Source organism: Takifugu rubripes, chromosome 6 (assembly GCF_901000725.2).
Source record: "Takifugu rubripes chromosome 6, fTakRub1.2, whole genome shotgun sequence".
NCBI classification, from domain to species: domain Eukaryota; kingdom Metazoa; phylum Chordata; class Actinopteri; order Tetraodontiformes; family Tetraodontidae; genus Takifugu; species Takifugu rubripes.
Window position 1 is genome coordinate 12,066,683 of NC_042290.1, and position 17,807 is coordinate 12,084,489.

The following is a 17,807-nucleotide window of genomic DNA, read 5'->3' on the forward strand; positions in this document are numbered from 1 at the left end:
CCAAACAATTACTGAATACATCTATTACAACTCGTCCATTATTGGAAATACAAATTCATCGAAAAGGCAGTTTGCAGCTAAAATGTTGAATTTTATTGTTTATTGTCCGTTAAACATTTCACCAAAACCTTTTTGCCTTCGAGTCGTTGTCCTCCAGCTTTAAAAACAGCCATCAATAAACGCTGGCAACTCTTTGGGAAAAACAGAAGCAAAACTCAGCATTTTAAATTATGTGCTTCGAAGTTAAAAGATTTTACAGCAATAAGTTATGTTTTTCAGTGTTACTGGTGTCCGTGGCGACAAAAAGATAGAAATTTACAGCCGACAGATGATTCCTCTTCCTTGAATTCTCCAAATCCATCCAGGAGTGTGAAGCCTGGATTTGGATCTTCGCTCGCTCACAAACCAAAGTGTTTCAGATTAGTGCAGTTGGCTGCCGAGAGGTTCCAACAGCGACAGCGAGCAGAACCGTCATCGTCACCCTCGTCATCGTTAGAGGTCGTAGTTAAGGGGGGGGGGGGGGGACCATGCAGGGACACAGGCAGACGGGGGCGGGGCTAAGCGCTACTCATCACCTTAGTGGTATAAAAACATAAAAAGTTCATTTGAAAAAGATTATCTCATCAAAGAAAGAAGGTTGACTGAGCCGAGAGTAGCCAATGGGGGAGGGGGACGGGGACGGGGACCTTGGATCCAGACTTCCTGTACAAACACTTTCTGACCATTTATTTCCCATATATACACTTCAACATAAAGTCACATGATGCCGCAGCGGCGAGCGGCTCAAGTCCAACTCTCTCTAGATTGGATTTTCTTGCTCGTTGTCACACCGAAGTCACAATGTACGAGCCGCGCTCTCCGCTGGCCCCGCCCCCTCCGGCGCCGCCTTCGCCCCCCTTTGGCTCGCGCTTTTTGGTGACGGGGGTGGGGATGAGCGAAGGCCGCGGGGGCGTCGCCGATGACGATGAAGGCGTAGTGGTCGGCGTGGTGCTGGTCGAGGAGGCATCGGCGTTGCTCTTTCTGGGGCTCGGGGTGTAGTTAAAGGGGCTGACCCGGGCTGCTACGGCGCCGCTGCGCTGCTGATTGCGCTGCTGCTGCTGCGGACGCTCCGGCGGCGGCGGCTTGTCATCGAGGCTTTCGTAGCTCCGCCGTAGATTAAGATTAGAGGAGGAAGATGAGGAGGAAGAAAGAATTTTTGAGGGCGTGGGGCTATCAATGATGGGAGGGGCGTTGCCAGAGGTGGGAGAGCGGGCAGAACAGGAAGAGGAGGAGCGGGGGTTGTTGACGGGACAGTCCTCCAGGCGGACCCACACGTCCTCCGCTTTGTTGGACCCGCCCCGTCCCGCTGACGAATCGCCGCCGCCGCTCTTGGTCTTCCTCCACGTCCCCTTGGAGCGGAGAGAGCCGTCCTCCTCGCTGCGCCCCTTCTCACTGGACTCCGAGGACGCGGACAGCACGGAGGAGGAGCTTCCCGTCCTCTTCCACGTTCCCACCCGCGGTAAAGACGTGGAGTGTTTGCCGGCGCTCCCTCCGCCCGCTCCCGTGCTGCTGTTCTCCCGCTTCCACGTGCCGGTGCGGCTGAAGCGCGATGACGTGGCTTCCTGTGGTCGCGACGGGCTCTCGGAGTGGGAGCGGTTGACGTCGTGCCTCCTGCCCGTTGAGGGCAGGAAGATGTCGGGGCTGGTGGGCGACTCCGACGGTGCCGCCGGGGCCGATTCCTCCAGCTTCCTCTTCAGCGTCGGGCTCGGCGCTTCTTTGATGAATGTTGACTGGCGAACGAGGGCCGGCTTCTCGGGCTCCGTCTTCTGCTTCTTGGCCCCCGCGGACCCGCCCACCCTGGATGCCGATTCGCTCCGTGGGAGCCCGTTGGTGCCGGTGCTGCCTTTGGTCACCCCGCTCTGTTTTGCTGCTCTGGAGGCCGAAGATGAGGTCGAGGATGCGCTTCCTGGAGATGCTGCACGTGGAAGCTGCGACAGTTTCCCTCCTTTCTGAATATTTACATTGGACGAACGCGACGGCGTGGAATCTCGAGAGGATGCCCCTCCGTGGTCAGCAGCGTCGCCGCCTCCTGGCGCTTTCGCCACGGCTGCCGCCCTGGGCTTGCTCCGCCCCCTCGCTGCTGGCTCCGCCCTGACTTTGCCTGTAATGAGACTCCTGTACACCTTTTTGCCACCTCTCACTCCCTTGGCTTCTTCCTCGTCCTCCTCTTTTTTAGCATCAAGCGTAGTGCGCTCCCCAGCCTTGAGGATTCGTGCTCCTCGCTTTACCGCCACCTCCTCAGCCTCATCCACCTTGTCCTCTTCTGCATTATTATTGGCTGATGGCAGATGAAATGGTGAGCCCACAGATTTGAGGGACAGGACAGAGTCAGAGTCTGATGACGCCTGGCGGGACAAGGACGTGGCGGCGGCAGCGGCGGCATTAAGGCTACTGACGATGGAGTTGGCTCCTTCCTGAATGGCCTTCCAATCAAAGGACTCCGAGTCGGGAGAGGCGGGGCTTCTCGGCACCTCTGAAGGCATCTCCGGGGGCTCCTCTTCAGCCAGAATGCTGTTCTCAGCTTTGGGAACAGCTGGTGGTGCTGCCACAGTGGATGGCGTGGCGCTGGCAGCGGCTTTCTTCTTCTTCTTGGGCATGGCCGAACTGATGCACTCCTGCAGCAGGTCGTCTTCCGAGTCGATGCTTAACGAGCTGAGCGACGAGTTCCTGGAGAAGCAGACGGGTGTGTCCTCCACGTGAAAGGCTTTTGGGGCATAGCCAGAAGCTGCAGGGGGCCGTGGCTTTGATTCTGCCCGTCGAGGAGGAGACGATTTCACCGCTTTGCCTCCATCTTGCTGCTCAGCGGGTGGCGGCGGGGCAAACTCCTTGTTGTTATTCTCCTGGTCAATGTCGCTCAGAGAGCTGAGGGAGGAGTTTCTGGAAAAGCAGACGGGTGTGTCCTCGATGGCGAACTTCTGCTTTTCATCCGACGACGTCGCGTTGGCAGCGGCCTTTGTCCGAGGGAAGACGGCCGCCGTTTGCTGCTTCCTCTTCTTCCCATCTTCTTCTTTTGTTTTCTTATGCTCTTCGTCTTTATCCCCACCGTCGTCTTCATCGAAGTCGAGTGAGCTCAGTGAATCGTTACGGGAGAAACAGCACGGCGTGCCTTCAATGGGCGTGTAGTGGCGAGGTGAATCAAAGGCAAACCCTGGCTTTGTTTTGGCAGCTGTAGTCGTGGTCATGGTGTACACCACCCTCTGTGGCATTGGCTTCACAGGGGAGGTGGGCTTTTTCTTTTGGAGCTGCTGGCCCAGGGGGGGTGCAGCTGTGGGGGGGAGCGGAGGGGGGAGGGGTGGCGATTGGACGTGCTCGCTGTTCACTGCCACTCTGATTGGCTTCCTGGGTTTGGCTTTGGGCATAGCAGCGCTGATACATTCGGCAAGGATGTCATCGCCATTTTCACCTTCGGGATGTCCGGCCCGATCTTCCTGAGTGGAGGCGGGCGGGCCCTCGGGCAGGATGGCCGCCGCCACCGCCGCCGCCTCCTCGTTGGGTGGGGAGTCGATGGTGAGATCACTCAGTGAGGTAGCGGTGGAGAAATTCAGTGGCGTTCCCTCGACACAGTAGACTCTTGGCACCTCCTCGGCCGGCGGCGGCACGTCCTTCCTTGGCTGCGACTGGACGCGGAGCTTGTAGACGGGAAGCTGGCTGGCTTTCCGCGGCGCTGCTTGTTGTGGTTTCTTTGGTTTTCGCGATGATTTAGGCATGGCCATGTTGATGCAGGCTTCCAGAATCTCGATGTCGTCGTCGTCGTCCGATTCATCGAGGACTGCTTTTGGTGCCTCTTCCACCCTCTGCTCGGATCCTTTATCCTCCTCCTCCTCCTTTAACTCTGCAGTGATGAAGGGCTCATCTACACTAAGCGCACTCAGACTGGAAGCCCTGGAGAAGCCGTGTGGCGTGCTTTCAGTAGCAAAGTGCAGCAAAACATCGGCACTGCTCTCGTCCTCATCTTTTTTCTTGGTATTTTCCTGCTTGTTGGTTTTATGCGTGGTCGGTGGCAACGGTGGCGTCTTTGCACGGCTTGGCGGCATGGTCTGTCCCGGGCTGTCGGGTAGGTCACTAGGGCTGACAACACCACTCGGCATGCCACTACACGGCTCGCTGGAGCGCACAGAACTGGCAATTGAGGAAGTTGAAAAGCTGTCCAGGGAACTGACGGATGTGCAGCGGCTGAACATGAGCGGTGTCTCCTGGGCATATGGTGGCTCTGGAGGACTCTTGGGAGTCCTAGCACCTGAAGATGATGCAACGTGGTGGTGGTGGTGGTGGTGGTGACCGTGGTGGTGATGGTGGTGACTTCGCCGTCCCCGTGTAGACGGTGCCGTGACGGCTGCAGTCTGACTCTCTGCCTCCTTCTGGTGCCTCTGCTGCTGCTCACGAGCATCCTTCTCGCTGACAGGAACTGTTGGATACTCACCATTTCCCCCTCCGCTAGCACCTCTCCTCTCTATGACATCAACCTCTTCTTCCTCCTCTGATGACAGCGAAGACAGCGAGCTGCCTCGGGAGAAACAGATGGGCGTGTCCTCCACACAGTAGGTCTGCGTTGACTCCTGGTTAGCTTTTGCCGCGGCCCTGTTAGCAGGGGCAGGGGGGCGGAGTTTAGCCGACGAAGACGGTGTGGGAGTCTTAACAGATGATGCGGCGGACTCTTCGGGCTTGAACAGGGGTTTATGGGCACCGTCACTGCCATATTTCAGGCTGTAGTCGATTGGCTGCTCTCCTGCTGGATCACCGCCATAGTTTGCTGCTGCTGCAGTGACAACGTATCGTGGTGGTGGGACCGAAATAATGCGGCTACCGGACGACACCGAGTCGCTACCGTCGTTCCTTCTCCTCAGCCTGCCGTCCTCCTCGTCGTCGTCATCACTGTCCATACCGACGCGGTGACTTGGACTCTGTCTCCCAGAATTCAACTGTTCGTCAGAGTACTTCAGACTGTAGTTGATAGGCGTGTCCAGCTCTGCTCCGTCATCATCTGCCATGTGATTGGCACTGCGGATCTTGTGTGCTAGGTCAGCCGGGTACTTCCTGTAAACACAGCACTTATTGGCTCCGCTCTCGTCTGACGAGTAAAACGGCTCCGTTGACGGTTTATTTTTGCCTCGGTTGCCGTAACCATCTGCACTCGTCACGCTGTTGAGGCTGTCACTGGAAGCTCGGACACTAGTGGAAAACACCGTCCGGGCGTACCCAGGTTCCTCGTTGATCCTCTTTGAACCGTCTCCATTCTTTGGGCTCGAAAGCACTGGTGTGTTGGTGTACGGACGTGCTGTGCTGGCTGTCCCACTGGCACTATTGCAGCCCCGCCCCTTCCTGTGTGCCGTTTTGGGGCTTAGGTTGTCAATGTTGTCAAACGTCTCGGACAGCTGCTGGGCGTCTAGCTCTTCAAATAATGCCTTTTGTTTGCGGACATGTAACGACGGGGCGCCAGCACCCGGGGACACCACACTAGCATCTTTATAGCGTGCTGGCCGGTTAGCCATCAGATTACGCAGGGCAGCAGCACTACCCATGGCTATCATCTTGTGCCTGGAATGAATGAGGTTGCGCAACATGCCAACAGCCCCTAGTTCCCATAACGTCTCCTGGTCTTTAGCATCTCTGGCCGACAGATTCCAGAGCGTTCCACAGGCGTTGGACACGATGGTCAGACTGTGTGACTTGAGGTGCTGAAGCAGTGTTGGAAGGCAGCCCTGCTCGCGCAGTGTCTGCCTACAAGGTGAATGAAGAAGACAAACTGTCAAGTTTCCCTTTGATTTTAAAAATTCCTTTTGTGTTATTCTTACCATTCCTTTGCAAATACATGCCAAAGAACACAACAACTGCATATTCCAAAATGCAACCAATATTTGGCTGCAACAGCAGCTTTAAATTCAGATATCTGGTAGAACAGGTCAGTAAATGGTAGTTACAGGTGTTTACCTGTGCGCCTCATTGGTGGCGATAAGGCTGGAAACATTTCGCAAGATCCCACCGCCGCTCTCGATGATGGCGAGTGTGTTAGTGTGACTGCAGTGGGTCAGCGTTCCCACTAGAAAGGCCAGAGCACCCTCCACAGCGCAGATGTCCGCTTTGTTCTCCGTACAGTGAGCAGACAGGTTCCACAGTGCGCTCAGCACCGACTTCAGCGTGGACTCCTGCAAATGACAGCAAAGGAGGCAGAGTTTAGAGCAAACTCAGGAGAAAACTGGGAGAAGAGAAATTCCTCATTCACCTTCTGCACCACGAGAGCGCAGCCCGTCAGTGCTCGTACACTGCCGACCTCACGCAATGTCTTCTTACTGTTGACATCAGCACGCCACGACAGGTTCCTTAAAACACTCGCTATCACCTGGAAAAACATGTAGTTCGGATTATCTGACCCTGGATCGGGACAATTATTCATGAGGACTGTTGGGAGCAGTCCTCCTACAACCTCTCTATGTGGCGAACCATGAAAAGCTTAACAGGTGAGTTTACCTGCTGCAGGTCCTCACTGTCCGACTTGAGCTGGGCCACCATGGCTCTCATGCAGCCCTTCATGGAGCACAGCGTGGCCTGATAAAACAACGCTCTCAGTTGACTGGGTGGTGACAAAGACGCATCATTCCGACACTAATGAGGTTCTTATTTCCTCCAACCTTATTGGCGACGTCTCCAAATGTGAGGTTAGTGAGGGCCATGCCAGCATATCTCCTCAGTGTGATGCTGTAATGATCGCTGGTGAGACCAAACATCTCACAGTCCACCTGCAGCAGCTCTGCCACCGCCTGCAGCCCACCTGTGGAGGAAAGACAGACACTTTTACACAGAGATCTGGTTAACTGCTGTTAGCTGGAGAAAAGCACTGCTCATCAGAGACTTTGAGCCAGAGAAAGACTCAGTCAGCCATTTCCTCCATAAACCCACCAAGTTCATTCATGGCATGTCGATGCTCTTCATCAAAGGAAAGCTTCATCAGGACACAGACGGCTGGACAGATTTGGTGCTCCACTGGAGAAGGCACTGAAAATACAAGTACAACCATTTCATTTCCAGTCATAACTATTTAAGTGAAAGTTTCTGTCTTTTTGCTCGGTTTCTGCAACTGCCACGTGACTCACTTGGGTTGTCCTCCTGGTCGATGCCCCTCTCGTGGTTCTCCTGCCAACTCCAACAGGCCTCGCAGTAATGTCGCTCCTGCTCCAGCAGGTGAAGCACTCTGATCTCTCGTCTTCCTCTTTTATCATCTGGCTGGCTGTGAACAATGTTGTGCAACGCCGCGGATGCCCTCGCGCGGGCTTCCTTGCTTCCTCGAGAGTTACCTAGCAAAATGGAGACAGGGAATAACTAATCAGCACAAAACATAGCTGGGTGCGGTGAATAAGCAAACATCATTAATAATGGTTACCTAGCAACAGAGAGTCTTTGTCATTGCCATGCAGCAACTGGATGAGTAGTGGAAGACAACCTGATTGACGCATAGCAATGCAGGAGTCCTGTGAGCTTGACATGGCGAGGAGAGTCCGGGACATGTCATCTTTATCATGAGTCCCCAACATGGACAGAAGGCTGTACACCATCTCCACCTGCAGAGGGCGACAGCTTGTTAATAATATTCTGTTTTGGAGGCCCTTTGGTGTTTACTGGAGTCTTCCAGGGCAAATGGCTCACTTTTGTTCCCAGGTGGTTTGTGATTCGGCGAGGCACAGAGTAACTTGCTTCACTGGTTGGTTCGTGGTCCAATCGGCTGCTAGCGGTCTATAAAAATGACACAAAACGTAAAAAACTAACAATAATACAAGCAGGAAGAAACTAAAAGGAAGGATTAAGGGCACAAAGCTTACCTGAGCTGCAGCCAATCCACTGCTGTCACCCAGCGCTTGAACTTCACTCACCTGAGGAGGGCGTAAATGTGGGAGAGACAGTCATCACGTTAAATAGGAACACGTGAGTCTAAAGAAAAACATGCGCCTGTGTGTGTCAACATGGGAATGATCCGGTATTTGATCTCAGAATCCCTTTATTGCCTATTTGTTTAGATTTTATTAACCTGCTGAGGGCAAAGCAACAAAAGCCAACCAAAGCGGTGCTCAGAAAGTGCTAATGAGAGGTTTATGGTAGCGGGAACATTAAAGTATCATTGGTTACCTGCAAGTGAGCTCCAAGTCTCAGGATGTCTTTCTCGATCTGCTGAATCCGGGACACGCGGGCCTGAAAAGGCAAGTAGACACACACACATGTACTATATGTCTGTCACAAATCTCACCATTACAGAATACAGAATGCAATAGGGGTGCACGAGCAGACAGGAAGCACACACCTGAGCTCTCCTCTCCATTTCCTGACAGGAGCCCAACTGTTCTTCCATTGCTGAACGTATCTGTCGAGCCTCAAACTCCAGCTGTAGACGACTCCTGTCTGTTTGGAGCGTGAACTAAAGAAAGAAAACAGATCTTTTTACCAGTTCACTATTGTCTAGCAACAGCAGCTGGGGCTTGTGGGTATTGGTGAATAAGGCAAGATGGTGGTGACGGCGTTTACATTTTCAGTGAGCGGCAGGCTGTCGATCCTCTTGGTGAGATTCTGCAGCTGAGCGTAATACCAGTCCTTCTCCTTCTCTTCCTTCTCTAGTTCAGCCAACAGGAGAGACCTGACAGGCCGTTACCAATCACAGAGCAGAGTAAAACAGAAAGAAACGTGAGGGACGCTAAAGTACTATTCTGCTGTAAAAACACTTTTCATTATCACCTTTGTGATGATACAATTGATGATTTGGGTACTTAATAATTAGCTTCTCAGTCACAGTTGTATGAATAAATATTAATATAACTGAATATGTATTTGCTGAATAAGGACAACTAAAATCTAGAAGGTGCAGGGGCTCTGGAGGCATCACTCTGTAGTACCTCTCCTTCTCCAGCTCCTCCAGGCAGCGGTCGTGGCTCTCTCTGCCCACAGTCGGCATCCCTCTCCTGCCGAAGGCGGCGCTTGCCTGGGGGCCTCCACCTGCTGCACCAGGAGCTCCAGAACCAGAGGCAGGACTGGGAGAGGAGGTGGGCATCGGAGGCCGAGTCCTGTGTTTGAAGCCTGCTGATTCGAGGCTCATTTCTGGAAAATCATCAAAGAATGCTGCATTATAGTGTGTGTGTGTGTGTGTGTGTGTGTGAGCTTCGCTTACCCTTCAGTCTTTCGATGAGCTCAAGCTGAGATCCAGATGCCTCTCCAGACTCTTCTTCTATGGTGCCCTGCAGCTGCTTCAGCACTTCCTGAGAACAGGAGTTATATCACATGGTTGTTAGATATTTTATATATATATTTATATCACATGGTCAGTCACAGGGACACCCACCCTTGTAGAGAGGTTTTAAACAAAGACATAGTCTAATCAAAGACGACATTCATTCTGCGGTCTTATCAATAATAAATAAAGGTTAAAACCGTTGACCACGAACACCGGCTGCTAGTTTATCGTTATTCACTCACCACGATGAAACGGCATCGTTCATACAGCGACATAATGGAAACTAACTACACTTGGGCTTCTGGCTCATCCACAAAAAACAGGAAACAGGAAACAGGAAGTGGGAAGTGAATATGAGTGGAGAGGACGGACTTGACAATATAGAACAAGACCTTAAAAAAGTCGGGACAGTCAAAGTCAGGAGAGAGAGCAAGTTAAGTATCTAGATAGGATGAATAAATCTATTAACAAGATCAGTTTAATCTGAACAATCTGAACAAGGATCTTCATGTTATCGTGCATCAAGTAGGGTTTTGAGAAGGAAAGAACAGCAACAAAAGATGAGCTAAAATGACACAGACAAGAAGATGAGGGAGAGGAGTGGAGGGGAAAGAAAATGACAGTAAATACCAACAAAATGAGGGGAAAACGAGCCGCTGAGACAGACACTCACACTGACCAGTCTCCTCTCGGAAAGATCAGATTAACATGCAAACAGCTCGCTCTCCGTTCCAACAAGGAGCTCATTCTCAGGCTCAGAGCAGCGTGTGATTGGTTTAAATACCACAGTTCTATTCCGGGATGGAGAGAGACTGACTTTATACGGGATGACAGAGATACAGAGAAGCAGAGAGGGCGAGTGTGTGTTTCTATGACAACAGGAGAAGATTCTCCCTTCTCTGTGCGGTACTGCAGTGGTCCTGAAAGCCTAATCCTTTAAATCTGCTGGTCTTCCTGGAACTTTGGCATCAAACAGGCCGTTTCTGGGTAAAATGGAGGTTCTGAGAGCTCTGACCTTCATGTTGGAGGCTTCCGTCTCCAGTTTGGTCAAATGGTTGGAGTTGTCCTGCAGCTCCTGTCGCAGGTTAGAGTTCTCCATCTTCAACACCTCCACCTGCCTTAGCAGCTGGTCGTATGACGCTGCCGCCATGTTGGAGGATGCAGGTTTGACCTGCAGACCAATGTAAGAAATGCATTTGAAACTAACCGTGTGCTCTTTCAGACTTTAAAAAGGCTTCAACGGTACCTCCACACACGCCTGTCGCTACCTGTTCAGTGCCGTGTTCTCTACACGTGCAGGCCCACCACTCAACTAACCAACTAACTAACCCGCTTTGACGCTCCAGACAGGAAGCATTTACACTCTGCAGCTCAGACGTGGGGGCGTGGACTTGGACTGTTCAGCAGGGACAGAATGAATAACTAAAGCACTAATTTCAGTACGTACGCCATCAGACGAAATCTTTGCTTAAATCTGATCAAATGTGCATTCGTTGTATTTTTAGAATCCTGAACAATGAGGAGAAGGAAAACAGCTTTTAAACATTTTCAGTCAATCGGTGTTTATTTTCGGCCATAAATAGCTTTACGCATTATTACTTATTTATTTGGATGCAGTGCCCCCCCCATGGCTTTCCTCCATGCTCTCAACCACACTGATACGAGCACGTCTGTTACAAGGCTGTGGGTCATGTGATGTTTCACCCAAGCTAAAAAAATGTCACATGACCACTGATTTATGACAGACCACAACATAACTCCATAGCAGCTGTACTACATGTATCCATGAGCGTGCACAGTAAACCCCTCTGCACGGACCATTTTATCTTTAAGTTGTAATAAGAGAATCTAATTAACGATTCAGAGCTTTAAATAGTTTAACGTAGCACTTTTATCATGATCCAGGATCAAGATGAGTCCCCAAACATAGAGGAGACCTGTTTAAACTCTCTCATGCTCCAACAAAAGCTGCGAGGACCAGAGACAAAACCTGGACTTTGAGCTCAGTGAGGCGGACTTGTTCGGACTGCTAAACAGGCAGCGCGGTGAAGATCTCCCGCAGCGTTTAATTTCCATTATATTTAAAACAATCTCCATAATCCTCACTTCTTGAGCATTTAGAGGTGCTCGCCGGCCTGCTGAGCTCCACTAATCAGCCTGGGTAACGATTTTAATCAGTAAAGCAGGGTGTCATCTGGGTCCCCATTGATCTGATGCATGCCTGCCTGCCTGCTCACCAGCCCCAGCCCCGTTTACACAAAGCTTTATGGGGGCAGAATTTAAGCCTCCTGCCCAGTCCAACAGCAAATCCACAGTCTGATCCAGACAGCTCAGCTGCTCCCAAGTTCTCCGGTGATGTTGCTGCTTCTCCCAATACTCACCCATGACACGCTGCACCAGTATCAGGGTAGACAATGTCAAACCCCCGACAGCATCATGCATTTTAATCCACCACACTGTGATTAGATATTACCCCTCCAATAATCATCCTAATTCCAGATCCACTCAGCCCACAGAGAGAAACACACCCCTCGTCTCTTTCTTCCCCGTTTCACATCCTGCTTCTGATCCCATCCTCCATCACTCGTCGGCCATTTTCTCTCCTCCTTCCATCAACCTAGCCCCCCCCTCACCTCCACCAGGTCCTCTTTCCTCCCCCTCTCCCAGTCATCACAGAAACCACAAATATTCTGCCCTGGAGGGTGGAAAACCAGCAGGGAAAAACAGACAATGACCAAAGAAAAGCACCATCTCCCGTTAAATGCCAACACCCCCCCCCCCCCCTCCCTTTAAACAGCACAACAGCAGAGATGAAGGACAAAGGATGAACAATAGACGAGTCTGGGATGGATAAAGAAAAGATTACAGATGCACAGGCTGTGGATAAAGAAAGAGAAAATGGCAGCTCACCCCATTGCTGAAGCCTCCATCACCCTCTGTCTCGCTCTCCCTCCGTCTCCGTGTCTGTCAGAGGACAGTCAGCTGGGCAGAGCGGTGGCCAATCAGGAGAGCGGGACAGAGAGCGAAGGGGGGGGGGGGTGAGGAGCAGGGGGAGGAGAGGTCCTCCCCCTCCTCATCCTCCTCCGGCTCCCACAATGCTTTGCAACTGCTGCAAGCTGGCTGACCGTGTTACTGAGAGACACACACATTTGGACTTCTGCCCTTCTGAGGACCCTTACTGTCACTCCCTCGCACCCAGGCGGGACCTGCAGCCTCAGCCACGGAGGCGGAGAGCTTCACCGGCCCCGCGTTAATGTGGGAGCATTTCTGCTGCCGGAGCATCACTTTGGCAGCTGCATAAATCACACATGTGCAGGGAGTTTCTTTTGTCGGGTAAAGAATCTGAATTTGGGTTTTCAGCTGACGTTAGCATAGCAGGGACAGACGGCACGCCAAGTCAGGCTCATGAACACGTGTTGCGTTCATGTCGTGAAATATCCAACGACGTGTTCGTGACATTTATGAGGAGATGGTGCAGGTTTCCATCACACCAGCAGTTCCCTCCAGGCGTCGCAGCTTGGTCATTGCTAGCGTGTTTATCTCACGCCGCCGTTGCTAATGCAGAAACATGAATAGGGAGCACCAACAAGTGAGGTGGAAAGAGATGCCAAACTAATTACAAGCTCACAGGATGTTTACATCTCTTCTCTCTTTCCTTTTCTTGACCTTGGGGGTCAGGGGGAGGGTGGAGGGCCACCCTGGACGAGCTCAGCTCATGGCAGGGCCACATGTGAGCATTCGGTACCTGGCTCAACCCAGAAGCCTCCACTTCTCAGCCCCGTCCGACAGGCCAAGCTTCCACCACCATTTGATCTTTTCTATCTGATATTAGGAAACATGCTAAAGATCAGGGCTAATCAGCATTTCAGTTCCTCTGGGAAAATATTCACCCAACAAGTCACACCAGTTATGTGTGCTTGTTCTCCAGCCAAGGTTTTATAATGGATAAGACACGACACAAATTCTCCTCTGAAATAATAAACCATGGTGGAATTCATCAAATTCTTCAGATCTGATGTATCAGCTAAACAACAACGCTGGAGACTCAAAGTCCTTCATCTCAATTCGTGATGATTTCTTCGCTTTAAAAGGATAACATTGCATAGACTACTATATAAGGATGTTGAAGTTAAGAACGGCAACAAAAATATATTCATGCTACAGAAAAAGGGGACTATTCTTTAAATAAAAATTGTGTAATTTGGTTTGCACTAATAAATAAATTCATGGTAATAGAGAAAATGCTACTACTCCAGTTCTGCAGCACAGTTGAGTGAAGCGCCGCAATACTGTGTTCCACACGTAATTATCAAAGTAGCTCGTTATTATTACTCGTAATAAAATGAAATTGTACTGTAAAGAAGCAGTCGTGTATTCAGTGTTAACGCTGACAAAAGCAGCACATCTCAAAGCTAGCTAAAATTTACAGTACAGCTAACAGTGAATCGCTAAATGAACCGCCGCCTCGCCACAATACCCCCGCTGATATCAAACACCCTCTCCCCGTTTCCAGTCCGGCTGGACCCGGTAACGAGCACCACAGAGTGCACAGAACCCCCGAAACACCGACTCCCCATCAAAACAAACGGTTAGCACGGGCTCGGCTAACAGTAGCAGCTTTCTCACCTTCTACGCTCAGGGGAACCGAAACTAGTCCGCTTGGGAATGCGGCGGAATCACTTCAACATCGGCGGTGAACACTGGGCACCGTCACAGTAACCGAGAGAGGCGGCAAAGGCCGCTCATGTCGTTTGTCCGAGTGGGAAAAGTATTCCACGAAGTCCGGGAGAAGTTCTACGCTGGCCTTTTTGTTGTGAACAGCCCGCTGATGCAGCTGTGGTCCGCCATCTTGAGTTTAAGTGAGTTTGGGGGCGCGTGAGAGCCGGGGGGAGTGAGAGAGTGAGAGAGAGAGGTAGAGACAGAGAGAGAGAGGTGGGGGGAGAGAGAGTTTCGAGCGTGTGTGCGCGTGCCTCTCTTTTTTCCAAATAAAACAAAACGTACAACAATAGTTAAATTGTTGTTTATTTGTAGTGCAACACTGGAGTGTTTTTAAAGAAATGCGAAAGAAACATTTTAGCGAATTCTAAATGACTGACTGAAGTCGTGGAACTTTTATTATGAAGGTCTAGGACAGGAAATGCTCGTCGCCATAGTCCCGAAGATGGCAGCGGTTTTTACGCAGCGGTTAGAGTGTCTCTCTGTGCCGCCCTGTGGTTTTGCAGCCTATACTGGGGGACACAGATCACCGATTTAGAGAGCATGAGAAGGTTTTCTTCCAGGGTTACCGGATGCCTCGTCTGAACCGGACGCTCGTTTTGACGGTGCTGATCATCAGCAGCTCCGTGTTTTTGCTCTTCCAGCTACATTACTACCGGAAGTACGTCAATAAGGTGAGACTCAAGGAACAATAATAAAACCACCAATAGCTATGTAGCATAAGATTTACATTTCGATTTGTTATTTTCTGATGTATGGACATTTTACTGATGAGATAAAACAATGGAATAAAGGCTTTTTCAGACAAAGACGTTCTTAACTGACTTAAGCCTGAATTAAATTTAAAAAAAGGGTTTTCAAAGAACTTACCTAGATTGTCTGATTATCTACGGTGTTAAATTTGCAAATTAGGACTGCTAGTCCGTTTTACACCAATATATCCAGGAAATATCACCAGCCTTCATTTATACAGGTGAGTCCATTAAGCACTAAAGCCTCATTTTCAATGCTTTTTGATGGTGGGGAAAACTGGAAAAACCAGGAGAAAGAGCATATTTACTCAACTACTGTAGTCTCAGCTGCTATTTTACTAATTTTGTCAAAGAACTGAACCTTTGGAACAGGGTGCAGCTTGTCCTGGTATGGTCCAGTGACCTTTTTCTTTTTTAGGGTCCATTTTTCCTTGTTTTTGTCCAACCATATTACAGCTGGGGATCTTTCTGAAATATTAATCATGACATTCCCATATGTTTATTCTGCAGTCTGGCCCTCACATCCTGAGCCAAACAGGTCATCTGACTGCCAACGATGTACAATGGGTGAGTGAATTCTCATGTTGTCGCTGTGTCCTCTCAACAAGATCTGCATCAGATCATCTACAACAGATAACTGATATTTTATCAAATGGATGACACGCTTTCTTCTTTGTGTGGCCACATCTACCACCCTTTTAAATATCATTTTCTGTTGTATTGCATATGTTTTATTTTCAGTTCCCCATTTCCATTCTGGAAATTATTCTTTGAAAAGTGCAAATTGCCATTTTACCTTTTTATGATGAATTCCAGTCAATAATGCATTGTCATGGTCTCAGTTTGAAAGATTTCTGATAAAAGCATTATCATCACACTTTCACTCCTGCAGGATAGGCTGATGACTGATATGACTCCATGTTTTTGGTTTATGCCGTCAACACTTTCAACCTTTGCTGTTGTGTTCCTGCAGCAAACGGTGAAGAAATTTCTGGCATTAACTCATCGCTTCCGGCTCCCGCTGTTCCTCGCAGACACCACTGCATTAACGCTGCTGTCCCAAGATGCTTTGCGTCAGCATGACAGGAAGGTGCGTGAGCCCCACTGCAGCTTCCTGTGCACTGGCCGGCCCGTGATGTCCTTTGCTCTGAATGCCAACTTGTGGAAACATGACGTAAGTGCAGCACTTAGTATTTTGCTCTTAAACAGCTAAAAATGTAGCTAAATTTCTTTTCAAATTTCTGTCAGTCTACCTTTCTGTCAGCTGCCGAGCAGAAAGGTTTTGAACTGCTGGAGATTCGAGGGCAGGACCCACGTTTGGCCAGTCTGGACACCTTGTCAGGAGAAGAGATCCCTCTGCACCTGCTCTTTCGCCTGCATGGCTACATCATCCAGGTGGGTGGCTTCAAATCACCTTCCACAAATCTCACACCTACAACACATCAGGCTGTATAAAGTCAACAAATGTCCACAACAGCTCGATCCTGTATTTTGTCCCAGGTGGTGTTCCTGTATGAGCGGACTGGGAACTACCTGTGGCATGGACCTCTGCGCCTCAAAGCAGGCATGGACAGAACCTTTGCTCCCTTCAAATTGCTTGACTATGGGCGTCATGCTGGAGCGTATGACAGGTGACTCATGTGCGAATTCTAATCGCATTTATGTTTTTGTTTTGTTTTGCTGACTTAAACATCAGTGGAGACCCTGATGAAGTAATTGCATATTTATACTTGTGCACATCGTGCAGACCAGAGCTGGTCCTGACAGTCCTGGATGGCCTCGATGTTCGTATCCCAGGCAACATTTCCCACTTCATATTGGAGCAGAGGCATGCTCACTTCCTGGAATGCCGACATCGTGACGCCCGTAACTTTTTGCAAGTAAGACATAAATGGAACTTAACTGATATGAGATTAATGTAAAAGGCAACCCTCCCAGGAGAGTCCTGTAATAACGTTTTTTTTTTTAAACTTCTCAGCTCTACCCTGAGGACTCTTTTCCAGAGGCAGTTGATTTTCGAAGGAAAGTGAAGTCATTGCTTCGTGTGACAGCTGGAATACTCACGACCCTTGGTATCCCCTTTTGGCTCAGCAGCGGCACCTGTCTGGGTAACATTTAGACATCACTATAGAATGTCATACCATAACATGCCAGCATCAGCCAGCAAACAATAAACATGTCATATATTTTTATGTGCTACAATAGAACATTACAACTACTGTGTATTATGTACTGATATTGCTTTTAAAGCGTTTATTATCTGTAGTTTAACGGCCCAACAATGCATGAAAGTAACTGATCCCCTCTCCCTGTAGGCTGGTTCAGGCAGTGCAGCGTCATCTCTTACAGCCGCGATGTTGACATTGGGATATTCATCGTAGATTACAGACCTGATATCATCACAGCCTTCAGAGAGGCTGGGCTGTCGCTCAAACACAAGTTTGGAAAGGTCAGATGTCTCCCTGCCCTATACTATACTCAGATGTGGAGTGAGCCTCTGATCATTGTTACATTTTTCTATTTAACGGCAGGTGGAGGACAGTCTGGAACTTTCCTTTTTGAGTGATGATGTCAAACTGGATATTTTCTTTTTCTATGAAGAAGGAGACATGATGTGGAATGGTGGAACACAGGCCAAGAGTGGCAGGAAGTTCAAGTAATATTCATTTTCCTCTTAATTTGCTAAAATTTGCACTTTTATTAAAGAAATCTAAATAAAGCCGGCAGTTCAGTTGAACTTGACAGGAACATGACCGTTCTTAAAACCCTTTTGTCACCTATAGGTACGTATTCCCTCGTTTTTCCCTCTGCTGGGCAGAGCTTCTGGAGTTGAAAGTTCGTGTTCCTTGTGAAACCCTGGACTATGTGATGGCAAACTATGGCAATACTTGGAACATCCCCGTGCGGAGCTGGGATTGGAAGTCCTCACCCAGCAATGTGCAGGAAAATGGGCTGTGGCCTCCAGCTGAATGGGACCAGCTTATTCAGGTTTACTGAGAGGAAACATGACAGACGTTTAACGAAAATAAAGAAGTGAACAAAACGAGAATGACACAGTTGGGGTTGATGTACGCTTCTTCTGCATGTGTCAC

General features: G+C 49.8%; 2 protein-coding genes across 6 annotated transcripts; one reads left to right on the forward strand and one right to left on the reverse strand.

The window, feature by feature from the left end:
* Positions 1-78: 78 nt before the first annotated feature.
* On the reverse strand, positions 79-14,010 carry apc (APC regulator of WNT signaling pathway). Of its 3 annotated transcripts, none has more exons than XM_011605020.2 (17): positions 13,874-14,010; positions 10,263-10,418; positions 9,185-9,272; positions 8,913-9,114; positions 8,548-8,656; positions 8,327-8,440; positions 8,155-8,217; positions 7,851-7,901; positions 7,678-7,764; positions 7,415-7,592; positions 7,128-7,328; positions 6,934-7,029; positions 6,666-6,805; positions 6,505-6,582; positions 6,260-6,376; positions 5,968-6,182; positions 79-5,757 (listed from the first exon to the last, which is right to left on the reverse strand). In XM_011605020.2, exons 2-17 carry the CDS (start codon positions 10,395-10,397, stop codon positions 825-827), a joined length of 6,807 nt encoding a protein of 2,268 aa, XP_011603322.2. In that variant the 5' UTR covers positions 10,398-10,418; positions 13,874-14,010; the 3' UTR covers positions 79-824. The 3 variants fall into 3 exon arrangements, with proteins under 3 accessions (XP_011603322.2, XP_029693488.1, XP_011603324.2); XM_029837628.1 differs by lacking the exon at positions 13,874-14,010 and adding an exon at positions 12,158-12,274; XM_011605022.2 differs by lacking the exon at positions 10,263-10,418 and having other exon boundaries at positions 13,874-14,006.
* Positions 13,978-17,760, forward strand: fktn (fukutin). 3 transcript variants are annotated; one of them, XM_029837645.1, is made up of 11 exons: positions 13,978-14,106; positions 14,371-14,637; positions 15,226-15,282; positions 15,689-15,889; positions 15,964-16,110; positions 16,216-16,346; positions 16,463-16,595; positions 16,694-16,823; positions 17,031-17,164; positions 17,247-17,371; positions 17,499-17,760. In XM_029837645.1, exons 2-11 carry the CDS (start codon positions 14,536-14,538, stop codon positions 17,710-17,712), a joined length of 1,374 nt encoding a protein of 457 aa, XP_029693505.1. In that variant the 5' UTR covers positions 13,978-14,106; positions 14,371-14,535; the 3' UTR covers positions 17,713-17,760. The 3 variants fall into 3 exon arrangements, with proteins under 3 accessions (XP_029693505.1, XP_029693504.1, XP_029693506.1); XM_029837644.1 differs by lacking the exon at positions 13,978-14,106 and having other exon boundaries at positions 14,240-14,637; XM_029837646.1 differs by lacking the exons at positions 13,978-14,106; positions 14,371-14,637 and adding an exon at positions 14,738-14,936 and having other exon boundaries at positions 15,750-15,889.
* The last annotated feature ends 47 nt before the right edge of the window (positions 17,761-17,807 follow it).